This window comes from Euwallacea similis, chromosome 35, assembly GCF_039881205.1.
Source record: "Euwallacea similis isolate ESF13 chromosome 35, ESF131.1, whole genome shotgun sequence".
In the NCBI taxonomy this organism is placed as follows: domain Eukaryota; kingdom Metazoa; phylum Arthropoda; class Insecta; order Coleoptera; family Curculionidae; genus Euwallacea; species Euwallacea similis.
The window spans coordinates 339018-358207 of record NC_089643.1 but is presented as its reverse complement, the minus strand read 5'-3'; the positions used below and the strand labels follow the sequence as shown (position 1 = coordinate 358207).

At 37.4% G+C, this 19190-nt stretch overlaps 2 protein-coding genes across 3 annotated transcripts; one reads left to right on the top strand and one right to left on the bottom strand.

Annotated features, from left to right (window-relative positions):
* Positions 1-851: 851 nt before the first annotated feature.
* repo (reversed polarity) lies at positions 852-4006 on the bottom strand. The gene is made up of 3 exons (XM_066404459.1): positions 3566-4006; positions 2300-2610; positions 852-2058 (listed from the first exon to the last, which is right to left on the bottom strand). The coding sequence occupies exons 1-3, from the start codon at positions 3671-3673 to the stop codon at positions 1341-1343; spliced, it is 1137 nt and encodes a 378-aa protein (XP_066260556.1). The 5' UTR covers positions 3674-4006; the 3' UTR covers positions 852-1340.
* Positions 4007-15523: 11517 nt separating this feature from the next.
* Positions 15524-19186, top strand: LOC136418407 (cAMP-dependent protein kinase inhibitor beta-like). 2 transcript variants are annotated; one of them, XM_066404461.1, is made up of 3 exons: positions 15524-15807; positions 17529-17675; positions 17875-19186. In XM_066404461.1, exons 1-3 carry the CDS (start codon positions 15732-15734, stop codon positions 17994-17996), a joined length of 345 nt encoding a protein of 114 aa, XP_066260558.1. In that variant the 5' UTR covers positions 15524-15731; the 3' UTR covers positions 17997-19186. The 2 variants fall into 2 exon arrangements, with proteins under 2 accessions (XP_066260558.1, XP_066260557.1); XM_066404460.1 differs by lacking the exon at positions 15524-15807 and adding an exon at positions 16872-17474.
* The last annotated feature ends 4 nt before the right edge of the window (positions 19187-19190 follow it).

Below are 19190 nucleotides of genomic sequence, written 5' to 3'. Positions count from 1 at the left end.
TTTTTTGGCCTGTTTGATGAAGGTTTGGTTGGCCATCAAAATTTTCCTAAATGGAGGGGTACCTAACTTTTTCTTCTCTATTTCGAGCATTTATCGTTCTATTAATCTCAAAAAATAACTGAAATTAATCGTCATGACGAAATACACCTACAAATTTAATACTATACAATATTAAACTAGATGTCTCTTTTATCAGCTACCGATGTCTCCTTTACATTGTGATATACGGGGTCACTTTGTATTGGATATTTGAATCTCCTCATCTATACTTAAATAGGAATTTGTTTTTAGAAGAATTGCAGTTTTTACTCTTAAAATTCTCATTTACTACCACTGTACGAACGTCCTTAAATCATTTAGTGCCACCTATCCCATCTACCTTCAGTACTAAAGAGTGCTCTGGATGAAGTTTCCACGTAGGTTACATCTTCTGTCTTCATATAAAAACGTATATCAGAAAAGGATGGTTAGATTGTACGTAATAGATAACGTTGTCTGTAAATCTGTTAAAGGCCAATTCGAACAGTGGCGGCAAATTAGAAATTAAACGAGGAAAATTGAAATTTTTCTTTAATTTTTACACTTTGGTATCAAGTAATATTTTAGGTAATTTTTACGCATTAGAAAGTGTCTTAATAAAAATTGATATCTGGCTTTCGTTATTGGATCAATTACATTCTTCAAATTTTTCAATAATTTAAATCCGGTACAAATTCAGATCTAGAAAAGAGAAATTTCGCAGATTAAATGTCTTAGAGTATTTAAATTTTGGTACAAACTATTAACCTAACTTAAGGGTCTCTTTAGGACTCCAATTTATAAAATGAAATTAAAAAGAGAAAAACTAAATTCAAAACTTTTAGAAGTTTTTTTGTAGAAAATTAGCAATACTATATTTTATCAGTTAAAAACTTATGCAACTAGTGACATAATATGTACGCTTACACAACATTTATATAAAAATATAACACTTCCCATAAGGGAAACTTCGTTTTATGTACAAATAAGGCACCATATACATTCGGTATTCGCTTTGAAAAATATACAAATCCTTAGACATTACTTATTAAAAAAAAAACATATAAATCATATGATACAATAATAAGGCACTAATATGGCACAAAAATTCATTGGCAATAATTACATCTCAGTCTTCGCCATTTTTACACATTTATTTAATTGACTACCCTGTACATGGTACATAACGGCTAGATCAGTAAATAAAAATTTATAAACCACACAAACACGGTTCGAATATCATACAATATTTTGATTATCATAATGCCCGGCCCTATACGGAATATACAATATGTACACAATACACATTAGTTAACATAAGCTTAATTAAGAAAAGAGGGCAAAGTCACATAAGTCTGATTCCCATTCCCATCCGCCTTCAGCTCCTTCTGATACTCATGTTCATACTTCGGAGACCCATTCGCGTATCTCTCAGGACTTTGACTCAGATTCGGATCCACGTACTCAATTTTAACCCCAATGGAACCTTCCTCTGCCGCCGGTGAGTGAGTTTGCAGCATCGAGTACTCCCTCCCTAAGGGAGGACTTTGATTGGTCGGAGGAGTTGAATACTCGTGAGTGCGCATAGTCCCCCCAAACAACTGACTATCATGCGAGTTCAGCATGTACGAGTAAGTGTTTTGATTCGTACCAAATGTTGTATAGGAAGTAGGAGAACCAAAGCTGGAGTACGTCCCAGGAGTGGAGTTGAGCAAATTCAAATGCCCTCCAAGTTCGTATGAGGATTGCCCATACGTCCAAGAGTCTACAGGGGCTGCTGGTTGAGTCTGCGTGAAGGGAATTGCTTGGTTGTAGTTGCTGTTTATGGTTGAATTTGGGGTGGTTGAGCTGATATACCCAGTTTTCCTGGGGGGTTCCCGCTTGCGCCACTTGGCCCTGCGATTCTGGAACCAAACCTGCACCCGAGACTCACTGAGATTTAGCTTTAATGCAAGTTCCTCCCTGGCGAAAACATCGGGATATGGGGCCCTCTCGAAAGCACGCTCCAGCTCTTCTAGTTGGAACGCGGTAAAGGTGGTTCTGTAATAGATTAGTTACGCTGCAATGAGTCTGTAAAATGCAAGAAATTGCCCCTGTGTTACGGTGACACATGGGGCGATCGTGCGTCGGCATCTGCCCTCATTCGAGGCCCCCTCGACAACTGACGTTTTGTTTTTAAAGTGATTTTTAGGTGGTTTTTGATGAAAAACGAAGGGAATTTGTATGTGATGCGGGCCCTTCAGGGTTCATTCGTCAGATTATCATTTTAATGGTTACTCACCTAGTTTTCTTTTTCTTCACCCCATTATTTTCACTCTTCTTCTTCTCGCTCTTTTTGCTGGTTGTGGAGGAGGCGTTGGCGATTTCAGTGGAATTCAACAAAACCACGTCCTCTTTCTTATTCCTTTGTTGCGATGAAACTCCGTTGGTGCTGCCGATATTCTCCATGCTTCCTTGGAACGTCATGGAGAGGTCCTGATGGTGCATGGGGGAGGAGTTGTCCATTTTATGAGGAGAGGCTTTGTCGTACTCCAGAGGGGAGCCCATGTTGCTGAACATTTCATGTTGGTGTTGTTGGAGGCCTAACATCACCTGAAAATGAATGGTAAATGGAGAATTTTTCATATTCCAACTGCTTTCGACGAGTAGCAATAATGGCGCCTCAAGAGATACCTACAGATTGGTACAAATTAATGTTTAAGAATGGAGATTATGCGAAATCGGATCACTTTTGATGCATACTGTTGAAACATACCTTTGTACTTAACGTTTTCATCACCAAATATCCAAATTTTAAAGCGATGTTGATTATAAATAGTTGTTAGTTCCGGTTGCTCTTGCAGTTTTCCGATGATGTGCTTAAGACCAGTGCCAAAAATGTTATCTTTAATGTCTTGCGGAATTTCTAACGATATCTCTAAAACTTGTAGATTTAGGCATATGAAGATGTATTGAGGATTTTTTCCTTATTAACAAGACAATTTAATAATTCGATTACATATGAGCGAGATACATGCATCCATTGGAGAAATTTCATTCTAAAATTATCTCTGGTCTCCCTTGAATTTCTACTGAAAATTCGAAGGACCTATGGCCAAATGAAGATGTACTGAGGATTTGCTCCTCATTAAGTACCGAATCTAAAAAAGTAGATTTGAACATATGAAGTTTATTCGAGAGTTTGCTCATTAACTAGAGCATCTAAAAATTCTAAAATATACAGAGGTTTCTATTTCAAATACACGAGATCGAAAGTTATCTCTGTTTTACAATTTCTACGGATACTTCGAACCCTAGTGGATTTAGACGTATGAACTGGTATTCGGGGATTTATTCCTCCTCAACCGGGCAATAAAAAAACTCGATAATATACAGGGGGTTGAAAAAAATGAACTTCATGCATCAATTTCAGAGGCAAAATTTTTACCTATTATTTTTCAAACTAATAGATTCAGGTTTTGGTACTCCGGAGAATTGGGCTCTTACCCTTAAGGGCGCCAAAAATTCGTAAAATTCTTCCAAAACTGAACAAAAACAGTCGACTTACCTGTATCGAATGCACGTCATTATTCTTATTGAGCAACGTCGAACTCAAACTGGGCAACGGCTGATTGTTGTAGTCATTAAAACCCTGATCGTCAAAGCCACCTTCCATCTCAATTAAACGCAATTTTTTTAATCAGAGACAATTTACCCGAACTGTTACGCTCGCACTGACTTCTGACATTATCATTTTAGGCAATTTATATTTAACGAGCTCAATTGACCACCGCCCGCCCCTTACGCCGTCATTGGGAACGCTCCCCCGGGACTCGCGAGCTCATTGGCCAGGGGTGTCAGCGCACACCTTTGAGCGACCAATGGGAAAAGGCAACAAGGTGACGTCATGCGGGGTCATTTGGGAGATGGGACGCTGCGCTCATAGCGACAGGTCTCGATGGATTGAGGATTTGGGAGTTTGAAAGTGTAAAGGCCCTCATGGAATTACTAATGGGCTTCACTTTCATGTGATTTTTGAATATATATTGGTGATAAGTGGGTTAAAAAGTACCTCCAAATGCCCAAATTGCGCGAATAAATCCCGCCATAATGATGTCAGGTTGAGGAGATGTCAGAAAATGACCCACCTGTAATGTTCGATTGACATCATTAAAACGTCAGGGAAAATGGATATTGTACTGAGTGTTCTGTTAAGACTGCGGAGCGGCCGTATATCCGGAATTACAAAGATATTCAACATGACGAAAATTAGTCGGGTAATAAGGTTGTGTCCAGACGCTTTTTGCGAGACATGGACGAGCATGAAAAATGCGGCTCAACGGGGCTCCTTGTATAAACGTTAAACATAAAATCGACTAAGGTTTCCTGACGTTTTATTAACGTTGTAGAGACGTCAATTCGACGTTGCAGCTGGGTCACTTAGTCATAGCCAAATAAAAAGGAGATAGAACTAGATTTGAATCAGTTTAATAAATATATAAAAGTAACATTTTTCTTAATGGGCTTAGTTGAATAGCGTTGGGTTCTTAATAACGCCATTATGCAAGAAAATTCCCACAAGAAAAAACGAAATTAAGGTGCGAAACCCACATATCAGCATCGCATTATCCACGTGACCACCATCAGTTTTCTATCGATCACAGTTCACAGCTCGGAAAGAAATGTGAGACCTGCCCCCATGATTTCGCCTTTATGCTATGATTATTTGATTCCTGTATGATGCCATTAGGGGGTGAAGGTGATAGGCATAAGAGGGTGGTTATGGGAATTTTCTCAAGGAAGGTGCGCATTTTCAGTTTTTGCTTCTCCACAACTGACTTACCGCCATTGACCGTTAATTCCCCACTGGCACTAATCCACCACAGATCACCAACTAAACGAAGAATTAAAAGAAAATTAAGAGATCCAGCATTGTTCAATTAAACCATGGTGGAGTTAACCAGTGAGCGCACGCATTTGGCTCAATAGTCTATAAGTGAATTTATCAATTTACCCAATTTTTCCCTATTAGCGACAATGACTATTAGTGCAGCTATTAGTATATTAGTTTAACTGGCCAGATTCTTTAATGCAATTCAGCTCAATATGGACCAATTGTTGCTATTAAAACATTTTACACAGTTAACGCTCCCAGTCAAATTTCGGCTTTTGGCGGCGAGGGTGGCTCAGCGACCCGTCCCCCTCGAGTGCGACACCCTGTATATACGGCAATCTGTGGTACCCGACGAATAATGTAGCAAATAGCGTGAACACGTGACCGCCGTCCTAGATCCGAGCTAGAGTGATGACGCAATTGCCGGCTAGTGACCGATTTCTGTGAAAGATTTTCAAAGTGCATTGATGTGTTATGATGTCGCACGGTACTGCCAATAATGGAATAAGGCGGGATCGGGCTTCTGATGGTGTGAAACGTCCGACTATGTAAGCGCTTAAGTAAGGAGCAGAAATCGGGGCTAAGGAAACAAGGAAGTATGAGTTCCAAGGGGGCACGCCCACCCCCTTACCTCCTCATACTTGTGCCCCTTTACATGCAGTGCCTCACAGCTTAAATGATGCAGGCGATATTAAGATAAAGCTCACTTGCCTCAGGGGTACAATGTTTATTTTGAAAAAAAAGACAATAAAATTGATTTAATATGACCATTTTGTGAGCATACAAATGAATATTTTGCCTCAGGGAGGTCACACTTAAGATAAGCATACTTAAGGTACACTTAAGATAAGCAAATTTTTCCTTGAAAGTATGTCCGACATAGCATAAATGATACAAAACGCAAAATCACAAAATTAACCAGGAAAAAATGCCTATAAATTAATTTGGCACTACCAATACTTGGTCGGCCCCCCTTGGTTATCAATGACTGCTTGCAGGTGTCTAGGCATCGATTCTACCAAATTTCTTGCATCTTCTGGGACAATGGTGCTCCAAACTTGGGAAATTTTTGCCAGATATATTGGGTCATTATGCGCTTTACTTTTTAATGGCAACCACAAGTTTTCCATTAGATTTAAATCTGGTGAGTGGGCTGGCGTTTGAATGATATTTGGGCAGCTATGAAGCAACCGTCGTTATCGTGACAAAAACGATGGTTATTGTTGAGCCCTAATTTTTGAGGGCTTGGTACAAGATGCTGTCTTAATACGGTGTATCTACTTCAGTTGGAATCATGTGGGCAGCTTTTTTACTATCAATTTTACGAGAAAAAGCTATTCTTCAGCAAAAGTTCTGCATGGTCTTAAATTTAAAATCAGATAATCAGACATCATTACAAATATGAATTTTGCTCTAATAGAAAAGGACAAACAATTAACAATTTGTGCAACTACGTAGGATTATTTACTTCAGTTTTAAGCCATTCCAGTAGTGCCTCGGCATGGCCAACCTCTCTTTCAAACCATTTAATCGTTCTTTTGCTAAATTCCCTTAATACATCCATTATCACATTTAGAGTAATCCGCTTCCGATATGATCCTCTCCAAATGGTTAACATCTTGAAACCTCTTGTGCTGATAAATTTTTTGTTTTAAGTAACCCCATAAGAAATAATCCATGAGGGTTAAGTCAGGAGATCTAGCGGGCTAAAAAATAGTTGAATATCTGTGACTTACTTTTCCATTGAAAATATTCTTAAGATATTCTCTAACAGCTAACGTGCTAGGGCACGAGGCACCGTTTCGTTGGAATCAAATTTGCTGACGTTCTTGTAAGGTTTAAGTGTTCTAACACATATCAAATTTCATTGTCAAAGAATGATTAAATGTTTTGAAAGAGATGGTGATTATGTCGAGGGTCTATTGGAATGATTAAATTATACTAATAATTTTGTCTCAAAATGCGTCGAATTGTTTCCCGGTTGCATCTTTTCCCAAATTGTCTTTCCACCCCGACACACAATTTTGGATAATTCTCTTTAGGATTATCGATTATTTCTCGTATAATCCATTGTTCTTCGCGTTTCGTGAATATTTTATTTGGGGCCACTCAGGACTAATTCGCAATTCTATTTTCACTGCGATAACGCTCAGTGATGTGCCGAACAGTTGATGGACATTTATTTACCATTTTCGCTATGTCCCTTTGGCTATACCCTCCTCTGAAGTGGATTAAAATTAAGTTTCTTTCACTAACCGTTATTTGACAACTCATTCTTATGTAGTTTCGTTTAACTGATTGACATATTGCTTTGAAATGTCAAACTAAGTAAAAAACAATTGCTGAATCGATGCCAACTTCGTAAATTTAAATTGACACGTTTTCTGCCATTTTTTCTTAGCCGCATCATTTAAGCTGTGACGTTTAAATAGCGCGCAAAAATTAAATAAATATTGATTGTTACGTAAGAACGGCACATGTGAGTTAAATGTTAACTTATATACTTTTAGCATACTCATATTAATTTAATTGCAGTAAATTGTTTTTTCAAAATAAACATTGCACTACTGAGTCGAATTAGTTTTTTCCAATGCGGACTGCATCATTTAATCTGTGAGCCATTTGGAGCCACTAGGCTAACCACTTGGAGTCTTCGACAAACTGATTCAATTGAAACCGCAACTCCAAACGATTAGTCTCTATTACCTCCACGGATGCCCGCAAACGATTTGGCATGCTGTCAATCAAATGGTCAATATTTCCTTGAAAAATTCTTCTCCATTCCTCATGTGCAGCGTCATTAAGTTCCCGAAGGGTAAGAGGTGGATTATTCCTTCTCCCAATGCGGCTTCCTAATATATCCAAGACATGTTCAATGAAATTCATATCGGGAGAGTTGGCAGGCCATGGTAGTCTTTGCATTCCTTCCTCTTCAAGGTAACTTTGTATTGCGGTGGTTCGATGAGGAGGTGCATTGTCATCCATAAACACAAAGTCTTCATCAACTACTCCTCAAAAGAAACGCACAACTGGATGTAAAATTTCTTTGATGTAAACAATACCAAATCTTTCGCTCGAGGACCATTAAAGGAGTACGGGCTCTTTTCATAATTTTACCCCAAAACATAACACTTTCACCCTCAAAAGGGACACGGGGTTGACATATTTCCAGTCATGCTTGTCTTCCTGGAGGCAACCAAATCAGCGTTGTTCTTGAATTAGAAATCGGACCAATTCTAATCTCATTAAAATTTTTATAGAATACGAGGGTGTAAGTACTGTAATTCTCAATATTTGAAATTTTTGGGCATGTGTGTATGTACAATATAGACACACCAAACATTAAACGAGGAAGATTCTCCATGGGAATTCCTACGCTTTGGTGGCAATTAGATACGAGTTTCTATAAATAGTTTGGTACCGCCCTGTATAATAAGATGTATCAGCAATTTTATTGGGAGATTAATCACGTGCAACAACTTGGATGTGATTCTAGGTATCGAAATAATAAAAAAAATTCTTATAAACATTCTCAAAAAATTGCTTATTAAGGGGAACCCCCTGAAGGGGGAACTCTGAAGATCTTTTTTTTGCAATATTTTCGGAGCGATTTGCGCTAAAAATATGAAATTCGGTATACTTTAATAAGTTGGAATGATAAAACTTTTTTCGTAGTAATAATTGCAGATTTTAGTCATGGGCGTCACATATAGGCGGTCTCCTAGGTAAATGTTGCCTTTACTTTTTTGTTTGTGACATTTCTTATGTGTGTGACAAATTTTCCGTCAATATTTGAGCCGAAATAATAAGAATTTTCTTTATTGGACCGTTTGTTCTTCTCAACTAGTTAAACGAACAACAGTTTTTTGAAAACGATTTGCCGGACTTAATGGAAGATGTGCCATACCAGTTAAGATACGGTATATCTTTTATGCAAGACGGGGCTCCGCCTCATTTCTTTCTCAATGTAAGAGCACGTTTGGACTAGTTATATCCAGGACGATCGATAGGACCACTGCATTGACCACCACATTCCCCAGATTTAAATTCTCTCGACTATTTTCTGTGAGGATACCTAAAGGAATTGGTCTATGCTGTTCCGATAGGTACTAGAGAGGAATTGCAGCAGCATATATTTACTGTTTGTGATTATATCAGAAATAAGCTTGGTGTTTTCGGCAACTTTTTTAAATTATTTTGATATCTAAAATCACATCCCAAAATATTTTGGACGTTATTTCCAGACACCCTGTAGAGGCAAAAGATCCACTCTACAGGGTGTCCCAAAAATACACCGACAAACTTTAAGGGGAGGTGGGAGCCATCAATGCAAACTTTTATCTTAAATAAACATATGCCCGCAAATGCTCCGTTTGAGCGGAAAAAAGACAATATGGTTTTGGTGATTATAATAACTTTTTGTTTTTGTTAGACCTTTTTTTTTATTAATAAATAAACTATGGCTTACAGTAATTGTTCAAAATGTTGACCATTTGCTTCAATACAAAGATTGCACTGTCACCTTATTGACTCGCAGACCCTATTGACTGTTCCGGGAATCGCTTCTAGATGCGTGCAACTGGCCATTGTTCTTACCATGAGATTTTTCTCATTCCGAACAGGCGTTTCATAGACCAGAGATTTGAGATAACCCCAAAGGAAAAAATCCAGGGAGTTGAGATCAGGAGAACGCGCGGGCCAGGCTACAGAACATTCTCTTCCGATCCATCAATTCATATCGGTAAGTTCTTCAAGTGAGAAATTACTGTTCATTTTTAATGCAAATTTTGATTTAAAAATCAACGAAATTAATGTTACTGTGCCAGCTGAATAATCATAATGTAGGAATATCTACTACGGTCTTAAAATTTGCATCCTTGGAGTGCCTGATTGTGATGAAGAAGTGTTTGTGTTCCCCAACAACAAACGTAGATGAAACAAAAAATGTTCAATGAAAGATAGTGGAGTCTAAATAAATCAATAATTAATTTAGTTATTTGATGTAGCTTAAGATATTTTATTTGCTCTATAGCCCTTACGGAACTCTATCGGGCAAACGTTTATTGAAAAAAAATTGTATTGATGTCCCCCACCACCCCTCAAAGTTGGCCGGTATATTTTTGTGACACCCCGTATATGTGGTTTTCGGACACAAGCAGTAAGGATATTTCCCTACTAGCTCTAACGGAAAAACCAATTTTCAGAGCCAATTGAGGCTCATCCACTTGCCCCTCGGCACAAAACCCGACAATTATCATCATTTTCATTGAAGTACCTATCCTGTATCCAACAAAGGAAAAATAAAATTCAGAAAACACATTTCGGTCGGCCTAACTTGTTGCTGTCGTGAAGCTGATGCTCATCGGCAATTGTACTCAATTAAAGAACCATCTCGCTTAATTGAGCTTAACTCGCTCAATTGGTGATGGCGTAGGGGTCATATGCCGGCACGGTGGAGGTCTATATGCGGGACATGCAACACACAGGAAAATTACGTTATTTTACAAGGCGAATACATGCATCCTACATGAGGTATCGCGTTAAGAAAAATCATGAAATTTTTTCAATAATAATTCGTTCGGGTGAATTGGGCTGGCTAGGAACGAGGCAAGCAGGCTTAGAGCCTCAGGAGTTTCGCTCTTCCCTGATGAGGCCGACCGGACAGATCGAACCACCGCATCTAAGCTCAGATCGCCCTGTATAAAATTCCTTTAAACCCACTCTTCTAAACTATGACGTACAGGTTTAATAAGTCCTTCAAACGTTTTACTAACAGGAAACTGTGGACCATATCACGAAAAACTATAATACTCCCCTCAAAGCCAAAAAGGTCTCGTGGGAATCCCGCATGTAGTCCACACGAAGTACTATAATACCACATATAAATTTCCACTCTGACTGAAGAAGGTAACTTTGAAATCGGTGCTCACGCGTGCTGCGCCCTCATAAATCGCCCCTTTAAATAGAGAAGCCGCAGGGCATATGGGATTCATGGTGGTACGAGGAGATATATCTCGGCCCTTGATCTGCGTTTATTTAAAACGGCAATTATGTCGGTCAACTCAACATGCCGTATTGTTTGAGCGGATAATTTTATGGTAATTTGGTAGTTGTAGGTATTGAGGGACAAATTCTTTTGCATATGGACATGCACTCGGGGCCGGGATGATGGTGGTATGCGTTACGTCGTGGGTAATAAAAAGAGAAATGGGTCGATTTGAGGGAAAATGTAATTGGAAACAAACAGACAGAAAAATAAGGCATTTTGAAGTGTTACCTGCCTGTAGTTAAATGATGCAATGGACTGAGTAGGTAGGGGTATAGATACCTCTTCCACGGCTTAAGAGTCTACTGCCGGAGCAATTTGAAGTCAAAAACGTCTAGAGACCATGGGACCTAAACTCGATCTTACTTGAGCTACAAAAATTTTAGATTTTTAACGTAACTTCAGTTAGATTTTAATTATTTCTATCTCGTAAGGTATAGAAACAAGCAGCGATTTCGAAAATACTGAAAAAGTAGGGTGGGTGTGGGTTGATGTTGGGGCAAAGCTGAGCTTTGTGTTTTTATCATCAAGCACTTATTACTTATCGCAGCTTATCAATACCCTAGTTCATTAATAAATCATAGTTTATTAATAAGTAAACATCATTATTATTTTTAAACTAACCACCAATTAAAAATATACACATGTGGATGCAAGTTTGAACTCTCCTCAAAACAGGCTCTTCTAACAGTCTCGGCGCGAGTAGGAATATTTCCTACTTCATTCATAATGTTAGCGACGAGATGTTCACTTTTTTTAAGTTTCCACATAAATCATGATTTTCAGCCATCCCCAAAGAAAATAGTCAAGGGGAGTTAAGTCTGGTGACCATGCTGGCCGAGCAATTGCACTAGGTGTGGTTATATTATGTAAAATAATTTTAAGAAAACTCAGATGCTTGTAATTAAGTTACGAGTGAGTTTAGAGCATATGTTTATTAGACATTTTTGACTTAAAATTGCTTCGGCCACATGCTCTTAACTTACTAGATGCGTCACGGGACATCCTGTATAGGTAACAACGAAAACGTAAAATACCTATTAATGTAAAAATTCAACTGAATATGGTTTTAATAGCGTTTTTTTTGTACTGTATTCTACTTTAAAATTGACATGTTTAAAACTTTAGATATTTTGGCATCACTTAATCGCTAATTAACTTACTAACGAAATCTCCACCACCATAACTATAAAATATAGAGTTTTGGTTTAGTCTGATTTGGAGCTCCAATTCCAATTCCATAGTTAATTTTTCCTCTTATCTAATGTCTCGTATCTTCTATTGAAAAAAATGGCATAATTTCTCCACAAAATTCATGCAGCCACGAAGCTAATTAGAAACGAAAAGGTGGAAGTTCAACTTGGATCATTCATAAATTTAAAATATACATTATTTGCCATTTTGTACCGTTTGGAAATTCTATCAAGATGCAAATACTTAAACTGATATAAAGCCTCCACATGTGTTAAGGCTAAAACAGGACAACATTTTTCCTAAAAAAATCAATTTAGTACGGTAATAAAATCTAGGAAATATCGTTAATCTTCGAAGATTTGTAAATACGATATTTTAATTACTCGCTAGCGCATTTTAATCACTGTGCCCATACTTAATTACTGCAATTGAACCTTCATTAAATTAAGGTAGAAACTAAACATGAGCGACAAGATATTTTTGAACCTCAGGGGTTTACCATAAAAATTGTTGACTCATGTGTATCTAGAAAATTTTTCGTTTTTTGAACATGGAAAATCGTTAAAAAATTCTCTGATCAGCTTTCGCTAATTCTTCAAATGTATATTGCGGAGGGAAACTCCCCTGGGAATTTTCACCGATATCTCAGAAATCCATCCCTTTCTCATTAATTTTTATGAAAATCATATCATTCCTAGACAATTTTCAAAATTTTTGGCACCAAAAAAAACTTTCAAAAAAGAAAATAATTTGGGAACGTGTCTTTTTTGAAATTCTTAAAAAGCCCTAAAACAGGCAATTTTTGATAAGTTGGAAAAATCTCTTAAAACTCCTTAAAGATACCTTACATTGTCTGGTTCCATTCAATCCAAACTGCCCTTTGCACATTTCCTGGTTATCCCCTAACTTGTTCCTGTTCTTCACGAACCCCTGACTACTTCTTTGTATGACGTTCTGTTGAGGTCTTCTGATCCCATTACTGCTCTGCCGATCAGGTCAAATCTTTGTCTGGAAATTACTAGACGTTTGCAGAAAAAGCGGTCCACGGTCTCCATCTTCTTAACACACAGCGGGAATTTCAATTTTTCAGAAATGCCCATTCTGTACAAGTCGACCAAGACCAGACCATGTGTAAACCGTCATGACATCGCTACATATTATTTGCTTAACCATATAAGGGATTGAGTTCTTTTAGGAACCCATGGAGTGAGCCATATGCTGTAGGTTATTCCCGAGCTCCTCGAATATTAGCTCGCGCCATCTCTGAGGCTCTGCCTTCGACAAACAGAGGGAACTTCGGTTAGCGCCATCTCTGGAGCTTTGCTTTCGATATACAGTGGAATGTTTCCAATATTAAGTCCCACGAAAAATGAATCCGATGCCGAATGGAGAGAGTGTCGGCGATTTTCTTCCCTTGGAGGATTAAACAGCCTTTATTCTCCAGTCTCGTTTAAGAATCTTTCGATGAGAATAACTAGCAGTCAAAAAAGTCGTGAGATTTTGTCTCCCCTGATTCGGACCAAGAGAGATTAATCTTTCTGGGTCCTTGGTTTCCATATATGAGATTTTCACATGACTTGTGAGAATAAGAGTCTCAAAACTACATTAACATGACTCCATTATTCTCACGCCAAGCATTTAAGGTCATGAAAAGTTCAAGACTGTTTGGAAATTAAAAATGCAGCATTACTAGGGCGCTAATCACTGCTTGGCTTTCTGACCTATTTTAATTGAGCCATTTCGCCTGCTTCTTCGCATGTCAGTAGAATGAGGTCAAAAGCAAATTTCAATTTGATTTAAACAAACACTCTAAATTGGCATTATAGTTCTTTGCTTGATTTTTTTAATCAACCCATAGCTCCATACGCGATTATTGGTCTAATGAACGTCATGTAAGTCCAAGTTTACCGGGATTCTCCAGGATTTCGTGTACCTGGTTTTGTACATTCTCAGTGAAAGTAGTTTTCTGCCCCGTGTTGGACATATGGATGTTCTATGTTGGTGATTTACTTAAAGTCGATCACAGATATTTCTCTTTTGTTGAAAACAGAATTTTTACCTCAAATGAGGATGGTAATTCTTGTAGGATGTCCAGTTTTCTCTTTTTGGTAAACGCAATAATAATCGTTTTCCAGGGATCAATTGTCCAGTACTCCTTTTCGTATTAGCTGTACACTATATTCAACATCTCTCGTATACTGTATTGTTTGGCCATTTCCTCATAGGATTACTCTACTACCACTTCTTATAGGGCCAAAGTGACCCACAATTCGTCCACGCAGTAACCATAAAGAGGGGACAGAACCGTCCTGCGGACAACCTCTCACTGCTTTAAATTTGACAGTGTACTCATGTCAAATAGTTGTAATTGTTCTGGATTCCAGTATGTTGCGGATTCAATCCAAAAACCATTTCAGAAGGAAACAAACTTCTTGAAAATGTGAGAGAGTTTAGAAATTTATAAATTTATTGCAAATGCCTTTGAAGCCCAAGCAAGGGGTTAGTCTAGGGAATTTTCTTTCAGTTTTCATTTTTGGGGTGGAAGGATCCAAATTGTCAAAACGTATGTATGGATATACTATGTACATATAATAATACCTAAAAATTTTCAATGAAATTGGTAGAATTGATTCATTTCTAATCAGGAAAAATCTGTGAAATTTTCTATTTCTAGGATAGGGCCAAATTAACTCAAAAGCCTTTTGTCACTACTGCTACTAAATACAACATGAGAGACAGAAACAAACTAAATAGGTATTAAATAATTTCGTTTTTGACCAAGAGCTTAGGGATATGATGTTAAATGGGAGGTAAAGGATAATCAAACCTCAGTAAGGTGAGACTGTTGGGTACAAACGATCTACATACAACAGTGAACACTCAGTAGATATTTAGTATTTAATAATACTATGTAGAGGAACAATTATTTATCTTAAGAGGAGCTAATAACGACTAAGAGTGTCTCAACAAACTGATATTTCTATATTATAGAAAACATTTTTGCAGGTTGTAACTAATCCTCCTTTGTAAAGAAACAGCAATTTAGGTATGATGTTTAGACACCTATTCAGTATAACATAGGCCTGCCCTGGAACCAGCAGTATTACATAATTTCGGAGGTGCAGCGTCTGTCAGTCTTTGTTTACTAATTTTAAATAATTAATTAATCAAGACAAACTTAAAAATTATGTATTTGATAAAACCACAATAGTAAACAAACAATAAGCTATAACCTCAATATTTTAAATTGACTTGATTGGTGTTTAGTTTTTTTTTTATGTTCAGATCATCAATCTATCTCACTCAATACTCTCAGTAGGCAGAGGAAAAAGTGAATCAAATATAGACTTTCGACATTTTACAGGAATGTCTATTTCAGCTGCTAATTTCCAATGCCATGTCAACTGTCAAAGTTTTTCGATGTCAACAAACTATCAACTATCAACAAAAAAGAAATTCCAAAGTTTTCCACTTTTCCAGTTTGTTTTCCTTCTTTCTTGACGTTGAGTCGATATAAATATTATGTGAAACACCCCGATTGTGTCCCACTATAGTTCCAGCAGAGACACGTCACAGGAGGCCCTCATCCGGCCCCTCCGCATGTCCATGGTAGGTCGAAAAGCCCCTGCGGGGCGCATAACTAGATCCCCACGTAAAGGGTTCTCCAGACAAGCAGGTAGGCGTAGTTCAAGGTCCCAGTTAAGGCCGGCCCCTTAAGTCTACTATTTGCGCTGCTGCGGGCTCTAGGGGCCCCCTTAATTAGGCCGAGTTGCATGCATGACACATGCTGAGGCTCTAATGAGGACTCTAACCTGCTTCTGGTGAAGCCTTTTATTAACCATACAGACTGGTAGTCTTGAATGAGGAGTAGTCAAGGAGGTATTTTTGAACATTAAATTGAGGTTTTATTGTAGTTAAATCATAATAAGTGGGTATTAAAAAACAACACCTATGAGATATAAGGGTCATAACTATCTTGTGACTTGCCTGTTATTGTTCCTTACAGCATCATGATTTGATGGTGTGATACCTGAGATATTTGTAAATATTGGTATAAAGGTGGTATAAATTAGAATTAGTGTGGTTTTAGGGCCTCATATGAGTTTAATTCATAATTATGTTTTAGATGCAATTTTAAATATAAAGATTTAGGGGAAAAAGTGCTCATAAAATCAATGTTTGTTGTAAATAATCTTTATCTAGGAGGCTATACACTACGTAATGTGAAAAATTAATAAACTATTGATTTTCCAGCAACTTTTTTGCCTAGATTGAATGTTTTTGTTCAGTGTATGATAGATGTTATTGGTAAGTTAGAGTAGTTTTTTGCATAAAAATAATAAGGTCATTCGAATAGTCAACTTTACTTTTTGCCAATAATATGTTTAAATTTGCCAACTGGTAAGGAGTTTAATCATAACAATTTACACAGCTTAGGTAATTTTAATTACACTCAAGCATTTGTGATATTTGCACCAACTTCGTAACATTGATTTCCCCTTATGATGATCTTGAGTTATTGGGTGTTGATTTATCAATCGCGTCATCAATGATGCCCTTTAAAGTCTCTGACGTTATTGTTCCAGATCTAAAAAGGTTACTTTCATATCTCAAGTACATATTTTCTCAAGTCTTTTGTGGGTCATAGTCCTGTTGAAGTCGTTCCAGTCCGAGTATTTGATGTGTCATGTACTATAGAGATATTTCTTCTTGTCCTATTTACTGAAAGTACCAGGTGACCTAGTTTCAGTTTGAACAAGGCCAGTTTCATCATCAGAATAAATAGCAAAAGCTCCTTGTAACAGTAATCTTGGTTTATTTTCCCTGGCTGGCGAATATTTGATTATCGTTATTTTGGCAGCTATAAAATTACACGGGCCATTTTTATTTTTGTTTTGCATCCAGTTATGCATTGATTATTTTTACTTTTGCCTCATCCCTATCTTTATAACGAGGGCATATTTGCATAGATTTCAATCAGCTAATCACGTCACCTCAACGACGTAGGTTTTTTCCGAGGAAAACCGTAAAGTGCGACGTAATCAAGGACGCAAATTATTGACGCAAACAGAGACGGACTAGACATGAGTTTGAAAGTGCGCCTGGCAGGTGTTGTATTTGTAACTTTAATGGGTTACATCTCAGCCCTGTCCTGTTTCTTGGTATTAATTATTAATACTGCTATAAAATAATAATAATAATTGTTGGGATAGTGTAGGAACGTGACAAAACGCTAAGCGTTGTCTGAGGTCGCATGCAGAATGTATTTAGTGGTGAACTCGAGGTTTAAAAGTCGGAGGGTGATTGAAAAAAACAAAGTTTTTAAACGCAAAGTGAAATATTGTAAGTAAAATTTCTTGTTTGAGGTTTTTTTATTTTTTTCTTTTATTTTTGTAGTGTTAAAGATGCTGGCTGTGATGGAGGCAGGGTCACAGGGCGCAGGTGCCAGACCCAGGGATTTGCCCCCACCAAACGAACCACCCATACAGGAGTTTCTCAGTTCTGGACGTACCGGACGCAGAAATGCCTTACCGGACATCTTAGGTAAAAAAATCCCTTCTGAATGGTCTTCAAAGCCATTCAAAAATATCCTTAGGCAAATGACCGCGTCTACGTGCGTCACAATCTAATAATTAGTGGTCCACCTGGTTGGCAACAGTACAGAACGTTGATTGAGATGCTTGGAAAATGCGGTCAATATCTTGTAGCCATATTTTATGAAAATACTTGGTTACGCTTTTAGGCCAACACGCAGTTGTAACCTCCTCTGACCTGCCTTCCAGACTGCAGGCCCTCACTACCAAAGACCAAGGGCCTTCTACGAGCGGTGAGCCTCAATCGGGCCCCAGCTCCTCCAAAAGCTGAATTACGTCCAGAAACATCTATAGGTCTGCTTCGTTTAAGAGGGAATTGTCCTCGCAAGTATCTGACTCAATACTCGAAATTATTAATAGTTTTTTCTTGGTGTTAGTCAGAGGTTCTTCATCTGCCTTTGAAAGAAACTAAAGATATTTTTTTGTTATGGCAACTATGCAATGGTTTGCAGTAGTTTCGTTTATGACGTAATGGTACCTGATAGGTTATATAGTAACTTTTCAAAGGAATTGCCTTTAGGTTTATTTCAGTAAGTTGCTCGTCAACATGCATTTAGTGATTTTTCAGTATTCTGGTCTCAAAGCAATGACCAAGGAGCTTTGTTTGTCTCCGCCAGCCAGATGCTATTGAAGTTTAAGATAGAATCTTCCTTAATTTTACAGTAGAATCTCATATTAGTTCCCTAATGCATATTTAATTTTTTAGTTAATTTCATGACAGAAATGTGGCGTTCTTTAGGTTGGTGTAGTAGCGAAACCTTCAAAATTAGGGCCTAAAATACTCTTGGCCTCTGCATAATATGAAATTTAGGTGTAGCAACGACACGGTTTGTGATATTAATTATTTAAATTTTTGTCCGTTATTTCTTTTATTTCTCTATATAGCAAGTAGTTGTCTTTCACTCATTCTCAATAACAATTGAGGCTTTATTTATTTATTTTGCACCCTCTCATTGCTACTGTTTTTGTGATAGATCTGTTTATTATTGTTGTTATTATTTAGGCTTGCATTTGAATGTATTTATATGTAGGTACGTATGGCTCAATTTGCTAGATGTTTCAGAGAATAGTAAATTCACTACAGAAACAAAAGTGCTTTAATCGAGGTCTAAAACATTTCTTTAGAACTATTGGGATGGATCGAAAATCAAAAGTCTAATACAGGAATTTGCGCTTTTATTGATTTTTTTGTAATATCCTGTTGCTGTCATTTATTCTCAGGTAGTTCTACAATTATTCTCCATTCGAATATTTACCAGTTGATATAAATAAAGACAAATAATAATCCGTAGCGTTTCCTCCCTTTAAATATTACTTACCGTATTGTATTAGTGGCTCAAATATTTATGTCAAAAACTAGTCGTGTTTAGATGATTGATAGAAACGTAAGCTGTGTAAATTGTTAATTATTAATTGTCAATATATTTGTATGGATTTCACAATAAAATAAATAATAATTTATTGT

Excerpts from the sequence above, each read along its gene's own strand:
- repo (XM_066404459.1), bottom strand. The coding sequence starts at position 3,673 with ATGGAAGGTGGCTTTGACGATCAGGGTTTTAATGACTACAACAATCAG. Across the intron at positions 2,611-3,565 it reads ATGACGTGCATTCGATACAG|GTGATGTTAGGCCTCCAACA; the intron begins GTAAGTCGACTG and ends ATTCATTTTCAG. Across the intron at positions 2,059-2,299 it reads GTGAAGAAAAAGAAAACTAG|AACCACCTTTACCGCGTTCC; the intron begins GTGAGTAACCAT and ends AATCTATTACAG.
- LOC136418407 (XM_066404460.1), top strand. The coding sequence starts at position 17,393 with ATGTATTTAGTGGTGAACTCGAGGTTTAAAAGTCGGAGGGTGATTGAA. Across the intron at positions 17,475-17,528 it reads TAAACGCAAAGTGAAATATT|TGTTAAAGATGCTGGCTGTG; the intron begins GTAAGTAAAATT and ends TTATTTTTGTAG. Across the intron at positions 17,676-17,874 it reads TGCCTTACCGGACATCTTAG|GCCAACACGCAGTTGTAACC; the intron begins GTAAAAAAATCC and ends TTACGCTTTTAG.